The sequence below is a fragment of the Cataglyphis hispanica genome, unplaced genomic scaffold (assembly GCF_021464435.1).
Source record: "Cataglyphis hispanica isolate Lineage 1 unplaced genomic scaffold, ULB_Chis1_1.0 scaffold46_size9720, whole genome shotgun sequence".
Taxonomy (NCBI): domain Eukaryota; kingdom Metazoa; phylum Arthropoda; class Insecta; order Hymenoptera; family Formicidae; genus Cataglyphis; species Cataglyphis hispanica.
In genome coordinates, this window is record NW_026099244.1 from 737 (window position 1) to 9,720 (window position 8,984).

The 8,984-nt window shown below is 37.1% G+C and overlaps 1 protein-coding gene across 1 annotated transcript; it reads right to left on the reverse strand.

The window, feature by feature from the left end:
- Positions 1-5,820: 5,820 nt before the first annotated feature.
- On the reverse strand, positions 5,821-6,744 carry LOC126858684 (stromelysin-2-like). The gene is made up of 2 exons (XM_050609155.1): positions 6,703-6,744; positions 5,821-6,198 (listed from the first exon to the last, which is right to left on the reverse strand). The coding sequence occupies exons 1-2, from the start codon at positions 6,742-6,744 to the stop codon at positions 5,821-5,823; spliced, it is 420 nt and encodes a 139-aa protein (XP_050465112.1).
- Positions 6,745-8,984: the final 2,240 nt, after the last annotated feature.

The window sequence follows — 8,984 nt, forward strand, 5'->3', positions numbered from 1 at the left end:
AATAGGAAATAAGATTAAGAGCTTAAATTAATAGTTATAACATTTATTCAACGTCATATAATACATTTATAATAGTACACCCTATGTATTGTAAAGAATTCAGACTAGCGCGCCGATCAATACTCTTATCCGCCTGCTGATAAGACCCAGCCCGAAGACAAAGGCATAGCTAGTGCATAAGCACTTGGAGGCTGATGCAACGCACAGAAGGCCCGTGCAATATCCCCACAAAGGAGAGTCCCCACCTAGTACACCAACAACGCCACCTACTCCATTCATAACCGAGAGAGTCCGATGCAGCAGTCGCGGAGCTCATTACTATTCATCACCTCGATCAGTACGGTCATACTAACTAGTAGAGTCTCCGGCCCGAGCGGTCTTCTAATTCCGAGTAGTAATCCGGCGTCCGCGTCGTCAAGCTTCTTTATTTGTCCATACGGACTTAGAATTTTCTATTGTTCTACGCTACGACCAGTACGGTCTTATAATTACTTCATTATAATTTACCAAGACTCCGACTTTATTACGAGACACGCGCAAGGTGTCTATTAGTTGTACAAGTAATATTAAATAGTAATAAACGTTTTATATATTCATTGAGTGTGTTACCAATTCAATAACATCTACCTGGATTCCATATCCTGCATAAGGACCTTAACCATAAGGAGTTGAGAAGCAAGGAATCAAATATACAGTAAAGGTTTAAATATTGCGTAAGTTAAAAGACCTATCTAATTATACCCAACAAGTGACACATTGACAAAATCTCTGAGTCCCTGGGTAGACCCGGTGAAATGCAGGGTGACCCGAAACAAATATAATTAATAATTTTTTTATTGTGTATTGACGTTGAGACGTAACAATAGCAATAAACAGATTAGCAGATTTGCAACTAATTATACTAGTTTCTTCGATTAATTATAATTTTATTATTACATAGTAATTCGTTTTATTACAATATTTTTTGTCATGTTGTATTAATTAGTTTATTGATTGTTCTTCATCATTTATAATAGCGCTAAAAGTTTAAAGATTAAAGTTTAAATTTAAGTTTAAAAATTTTACGAATTTAATTGAAGTCAATATGATTGATGTATCAAACATCTTTTATTTTTCAAAATCACATATTAAATTACATCACATATTTAATTAATATTAATTTACTTATTTGAGACTAGAAATAGAAGATATCAAATTCTGTATTGTCATAAAAATATTTGAATGAATCAATTATTAAAACAAATTATATAATATAGTTTACAGCAGTAAGCAACGATTTTAATTATTATTTTCTTGTTTCACATATTGAAACTTATATTATATTCGTGTAACATAAAATTTTATTGAAATCGAAGAGAATGAAAGTATACTGCGTATTTCCTTTCTTTTATAATAATATTTGTATGTATATATTATTGTTGTTCTATTATGTTATTAAATTTATATATGTATGTATTTATACATTGTTTAATAAATATTACACAGTCTAATAAATAATATACACAGAAAATTACACTGTAAAATGTTTATTTTTTAACATAGTAAAAATATATTTATTGGAGGATTCTGTAATTATATATACACATTTTACAGTATAATTTTTTGTGTATATTATTTATTACACATATGCACATTAGACGTGTACAGTATTTATTCGATGATTTATATATAAATATGTATGTAAATATAATTAGATAATAGTGCAACAATAATTCACATATAAATACAAATATTATTACAAAAAGAAGTTAGTATGCGAAATAAGTACATTCTCCTTAATTTCAATAAAATTTTATTAAAAAATGGGTATTAATATATGGGTATAATGTATATACATAAAACATATGAGTATAATATGAGTATTTTAATATGTAATACAAAAAATTCTGATAATTATAAAAAATGATAATTAAAATAGTTGCTTTATCCTATAAATGGAAGTGTTGAATCATTAAAAGTAAACACAGATTGAAAGTTTTGTTATATCAACTGAAGTAGTCTCGTGAGTGACTTTACCTTGACAGATTTATTTGAAAAGCTACAAAATATAACAAAGATTTGTATCATTAATATTTGCAGAGATGATCGAGATATTGCTATAGAGATTCTTCCATTGAGGATTTCTGCCATGGATAAAATAGAAAAATACTTCATTTTTTCTATTTCGAATTTAACAAATTGAGCTCCCCAAGCACTTAGGGAACGGCCAATAAAAGGAAATCTTTTGTACAGTTGAATATCTTTAGAAATATATCTTTTTATAAATTTTATCTGTACTGAATTTGCATCGTCAATCTATTCTGACCATTTCTCATCCTTGGGTTTAGCAGTGTTCAGATTTTCTGGTTATTGAACATATCCAGTGTATTCAATGACCCACAAGTGTTTTCAACATTAATTCTTTCACAAAGTCTTCCTAGAAAGTGGCCGTGAAATTAAAGTCAAAAGATTGATATGATATTTATATTTCTAATGACATGCACTCATTTATTACACATGAAATATTAGAATTATATTGAAAATATAAATAAGATTCCTTTTTTAAGAATAAACTATTATTATAGGATAAGATAAAGAAGCTTGTATTTTATTGAAACTCGTATAATCATAAGTTGGAAATAGATAAGAAAAATTACTTACTATTACGTTTTTGTTTTTCATCTTGTTTATTCGTTTGCTTGTAACTATTTATAAAATCTTTTGAAGTATTACACAATGATATATCTACAATATATATTATAACTTTTATGAATAATACAGTAAGAATAACTTTCTGTATAAATCATCAATGCAACATAAAACATACTATAAATAATAAATATTAATGTTATAAGTTTTAATTATATATTCTTATATAACGATTTAAACGTAATTCAAATAACATTACCTATTTTATCAGAATTATATATATATATATATATATATATATATATATATATATATTATTATTGTTCTCTTCGCTTATTTTCCTTTTCAGAATCGCTATCCGATTCCTTACTTGTATCTTGTGAATTTTCTTGTAAACGCTGTGTAAATGTTGAGAAATTTTAAGTACATCTCTGCTTGCTGTTGGTTGCCTATAATGGTCTCTATGTATTTTATCAGCATGACCCATAAATGTGGCAAGATCCGAAATCAGTATCATTGAGATTGAGTTGAATGCAATGTGTTGCTATAGGTTTTTGTAACGTTGTACCACGTAAAGTAGTTGAATGATTTGCGTTACATTCTCGTGCAAATTTACGTATTAAAATACAGGCTCTTAGATATCGGTATCTGTCTTTGTTGATACTAGGTAATCCAAAAATATAAGGATTTTTTTATGGATACATTAGCTTCTTTACGATATTTCACAATCAAAGTATGTGTTATTGAATGCAATGTGTTGCTATATGTTGGTTGCCGTAATATTCTCTTTATAATTTATATAAAAAATTTTATATAATAAATAAACTTTGTTAAGTTTTTTTTAAAGTTTTATTTCAACCCTTAAAATGTTATTTTAATTCTTATTATATATAATCTGTAAGCAATAGTCAAGTTTTATAATAATATTTATTATGTATGCAGCTTTAGTTATATTACTAATAGAAATCGTATATATAATTATATTATTATAAGTTGTACAAAAGCATATATTACTCAGGAAGCATATAATTCATGTTTTTGCAATTATATATATGCTGTAAACAATTTCTTGCAAATAAATTCCAATACATTTTCCTAAAACAACATAAAATCTAAAAGATTTAAATTAAAACAAACAAAATTATCTTTTATTGAAATGCAAATCTAGATATAAATATAAAATCTGTGAATAAATAATATAAAATTACTTTTAAAAGAATCAAAATTTTACAATTTGAACTGTCATCGTTTTTTCATAAAAAAAATCTCGTATACATTTATTTATTACCGTCTGATCGAGGAAACCTCTCTATTAATAATCAATTCACGCGATCGACATATGTTAAAAATCATGTTAAATTCTTAATAAAAAAGACAATATATCTTATCATATTTTTTATTATTTTTTTTTGACAAATTTTACTGTCGCCGAAATCATCAAAAAATATATATAATGTCGTCAAAATATACAGTGTCGTCAAATTAGTTAATTCTTTGTTCCGGGATAGTTTGACGACGTCGTCAAAGTATACGATATATCGATAAAATTTTGACGACTGTCGTCAAAATAGCCAGAAGTCATCATGTTCGAGATGCAGCAATCTCGAACTCGCATGTTGTTGCCGCGCGACCGTGTCATCGCCGCGCGCGCGATGCGAGGCAGCGTTTTCTGCGACCGAGTGAAAACGCGCGGCAACAACAAACATCGTCGCCCTTCTCGAAGGATCCAACATAAATTGCGACAAACAAGTCACATAAAAACTGTCGGCGGAAGTGAGCAAATTTCTGGAACCTTCTGGATCCTTCGAGAAGGTGACGACTGTATAAAAGTAAGCCGACAACCGAGCTCGGCGCATTTCGCTCAGAGTACTTCGACGCGTGTACGCTATTCAAGTGAAAATAAAGATTCGGTCTCGTTTATAGAAATAGACATATTTCAGTGCCGTTGTGTGACTACCGGAGTTATTCCGAGACAGACGATTTATCGCTGTTTATCCGCCGCGTGCGAACTACGATTACAGGCGCGTGACACGCGTAATCTGTCGTGCACATACATAGTGTGCATCGTCTGAGACTTAATCGTCGACTGACGTTGATGCAGACTTCCAAATGTTTGTATCCCGTTTTCGTTAATGGGTAGCATCTTCCCAAGATTCTGAGAGGTCGCGCGATCGCGTTGCTCGCGTCACGTTTCGGCGTTCGTCACTCGACATTCGGTCGCTGTTTTATCTGAAAGAAGGTAGAAGGCGGATAATTAAGTAGAGAAGAGAAATGATAAAAATATTTATTCGCGAAAAGCTTCTAGATGTTCTTACCCGTTATCCGTTCGAGCTTTCTTGGAGTATCCCGCGTTATCTTCGCGGTTTCGTTCGACGAATTTCGATCGATCCTCGAAAGAGTGCTGCTGTTGCGGCAGTCCCATTGCTGCGTACATCTTCTTTTAGTTTGCGAGCTTCGGTGGCCGTCGTTGATAATGAAGCGCTTAACGGCAGAACGGTCCTTATATATCCGCGTCAAAATTTCCCCTTCTTCGCGCCTTTGTATTCTATTTTTAAAGATATTACGAGAAGTCGCTTCCGTCGTCCTCGTCGGTGCTCTCGGTTGAGTCGTCGAGGCGATAGACGCGACTGAGGAGATCCCATAATTGTCGTAATAGTCCGTTCGTGGGCATTCTATACCGAGAACGCGTAGATCGAAGGGATCCGCCGAGGTTACGATATTCTTAAATTCGTTAAACGCGTAAAATTGACGTTTAGCGAAGAAATACAGATTACCGTCGATGTATCGAAAGGCCGACGTTATCGCGGATGGTATTCCGGGAAATATATCTTTTAACGGAGCGTGTTTAACGATCAGCATGCGGCATTCGTCAATCTCCGCTACTTTGTTGTCATCGTAGATAGCGTAGGTTTGTCCCGAATGCGCGTTTATCGCGGCGTTAATCTTAGCGTTTCGAGGAAATCCGATACTATGAAGAGATGTAGGTTTTAACCTAAAACTGGGATATTCCGCGAGACAGATCGCATCGTCTGTGAACGCGAGATCGCCCGAGGGTCTTTGATACGCGGCGGATAGGCGCGTGAAGTTGTTCGGAAGAAAAGTCGCGTATTCCGTTAGCGTCATAGGTCTACCATAGAGTCTTTCGGTTAAGTCGACCGACCATACGTTACGTCGGTTGGATATGTACAAACGTCAATTCATTATTAAGGCCACGTCTAGACGCCGTAAGACGCAAAGATCAGCGCGCGATGGATCGGTCGGTGCGACACCGGTCGTCGGCGCTACGGTGGTAGCGGGCGTCGCGGTAGTCGCGGGAATCGCGGGCCGATTTCCATCGTCGTGAGATCCGTACAGATTCTGTATACCGAGGATATCCTCCACGCTTAGTTTAACCAGATATTGAAGCTCGTTGTCAGGTATATACCGAAACATTACCGAGTCGTTGCGCATACTGTGCTGCAGACCTAAGGTGTGGCCGATCTCGTGAGTTAGCGTTAGCAGTAGATGATACTTGTTAGAAGGATTCTTGTTCAGAAACACGTGCCACGGTTCCTCGACGTCGACGTGTACCTCCCAGGCGAAATCGACCTCTCCAGTGGGAAGAACGCGTGAGCGAGGCCTCCTCCCGGACCTTCGAAGATCGCCGGGCAAATGTCGCCGTTCTCTCGATTCGCGTAGGTGTGAGCGCCCGTTCGATACGATATTAATATATCGGGACGTAGCGAGTCGCACGCGAATTTTAACGATGAACTCGCCGCCCACAGCGCGAACGCCGCTTCGGTCGTTCGTAAGAGTTCCTCGCTAGCCACTTGAAAATTCCACGTGAGTCTCGTTTTCGGCCATTTTTTTGCGAATGAGCTATACACGCGATCGGGAATGTCCGCTAGAACGTATCGCGGTTTGCGCATAAGATTGAGCGTATCGACGTTTAGCGCGTCATTACCAGGTAGTTGATAATATTCTTGAAACAGCGACAGCGCGCGGCGCAGAGACGTCGCGTTATCGGACGACAGCAATTCCCCGCTATCTCAAAAAACCGTACGCTCGCAGAAAGCGGAACGCCTCCGTCCTTACCGGGTCGACCGGCGTCGCGGACGTCGCGGCGATGAGCATCATCGTTAGGACGAGAAGAATAGTCATCGCGTGAATCGAGAGCGACGCGCGAGAGACGATCGATCGCGAGATAATGGACGCGATTGATTCGCGCTTTAGAGGATACATCTATTTTTATCCTCTTCGAATTTGGATGCGTGGTGGGGAGGGGTGTTACGTCCCGGCGAATTCCGGCTGCGAGAAAGGGAATGCAGAGTTCGAAAATTTTCGCGGGACACGATCGCGAATTTCGGGTCAAATGAACCGCGTGGTTCTTCCCGGGGATACCTGCGATCAAGGTTATTCGCGACGGATACGCGGTTAAAGGGGGGAGGGGGTGTCTCAACGAAGACGGTGCATTTAAATAAATATTAAACACGAACAGAGGAAGCGTCAGAAAAAGCTAAGCTACTTGCGGTAGATAGGATGAGTCAAAAGGGAAATCAAGATGCAGGCAAAAAAAGGGTGAGTCATAAAAGTGAAACTCTTCGAGGAACAAAGGATGGGTCACGAAGTGAAATCGGGCCTCACAAAAAAAAGGGGTAAGTCGTAAAAGTAAAACTCTTCGAGGAACAAAGGATGGGTCACGAAGTGAAATCGGGCCTCACAAAAAAAAGGTAAGTCGTAAAAGTGAAACTCTTCGAGGAAACCAGGATTTCTGAGATATCTCGGAGTATTTTGAATTCGATTTTATATTCAAAAATGTTTCATATTTAGTATGTTATATCTACGTATTTTATCTATATCATATCTAAGCAAAAATATGAATCCGATACATATATATATATATATATATATATATATATATATATATTAAGGAGGCTACCTAGAGGAACTTCATACGTCGAATCAACGGAATAAATACAGTAACTGTGGAAGTATTTCTGGGTCGAATGCTATGTTCCTTCCCTAGACCGAATATAAAGCGGAGCATAAATTCGGCGATAATAGCGGGCGCATAAGTATAATTTCCTACCTTGTGATGCTCGGCTTTTTCTCGATGTTTTAATGACGTTGCATGGAAGAAAGGGGATTTCTGCCCTGGCTTACGGATGTCTGGCCTTCCTTGGGTCCTTGTCGTTAATTTCGCGGAGTGGGACTGCTGGACGCTCTATAGTTATCGGGATTAACTTGGCTGGCCACTCGATAATAGTTATGCACTTGGTGACGCGTTGCGCGATCGCGAGAGTCGCGGTATGGTGATTTACAAACAACTTTTCGTATTCTGGATCACAATAAGATTCTACTCCGAAATACTATGAATTATTAAAATCCGCGGGTTGTAGCGTTAATTCGCGGAGAAGTTTGCGCGCGCGATTCTTTACTCCACCTCGTCTGGTTTTAGGCAATTGTTAAGTTGTTAAAATAATTACTGGCTTTAATCAAAATGGTGTGTAATACCAGAGGACACGGCGTGCGGCGGTCCGCACAGCAGTATCTTGTGTTTTTATTCTGATTTGCAATAGCAGCGTGCGGCGGTCCGCACTGCTGGTATCGTATATCAGCGTAAGTATGTGCGTGTGTGTGTGATTGAATAGAGCCAGATAGAGATGTATATTAATAAAAACGATTAACCAGACGATTGAGAGTAGAGAAATGAATTTAGAATGTGTATCACTTACTCACAGAATCACGAGAATTAACATGATAATACGTTGGATCCAGAGATAGGATATATAATAAAAAATGAAAAATGATTCACTTATAACACAATTATATTTTGTACTTATACACTGTAGTATTAAATCGATTTAGAATATGTATTATAATTAGATATGATTTAAGATTATATAAAATTAAACTAAATATTAAAGCTAGAATTAGAAGTTGGATTTAGAAATAGAGTTGAATTTGAATTTGAACTTAGAGTCGGATGTCGATTGAGTTCGCGAGAGAGCTCGGTTGCTCGATCGGAGACGCGGGAGAGACTTGTTGCTCGATCGGAAACGCGGGAAAGACTTGTTGCTCGATCGGAGGCGCCGGAGAGACTTGTTGCTCGATCGGAGGCGCGGGAGAGACTGACTAAGTTGGAGCGCGCACTGAGCTCCTTCGTTTCGGCGGCTCGGCCGCTGCCGAGAGTAGGGATGTGTAGTGGTGGGACGCGCAATAGTGGGAAGAGCTAATGAAGTGCCACGCTTCGGCGCTCGAGGAAATCAGGTGTCATGGCGTATCTTTGGCGCGCTATTCAAATTGCGCTTGCTGAACTTTGATTATTTATAAGAGAAAAAAAAAAGAAAATAAAATTAGAATTTTTGACAGGACGT

Excerpts from the sequence above, each read along its gene's own strand:
- LOC126858684 (XM_050609155.1), bottom strand. The coding sequence starts at position 6,744 with ATGATGCTCATCGCCGCGACGTCCGCGACGCCGGTCGACCCG. Across the intron at positions 6,199-6,702 it reads CCGCGACGCCGGTCGACCCG|GTACACGTCGACGTCGAGGA; the intron begins GTAAGGACGGAG and ends TTCGCCTGGGAG.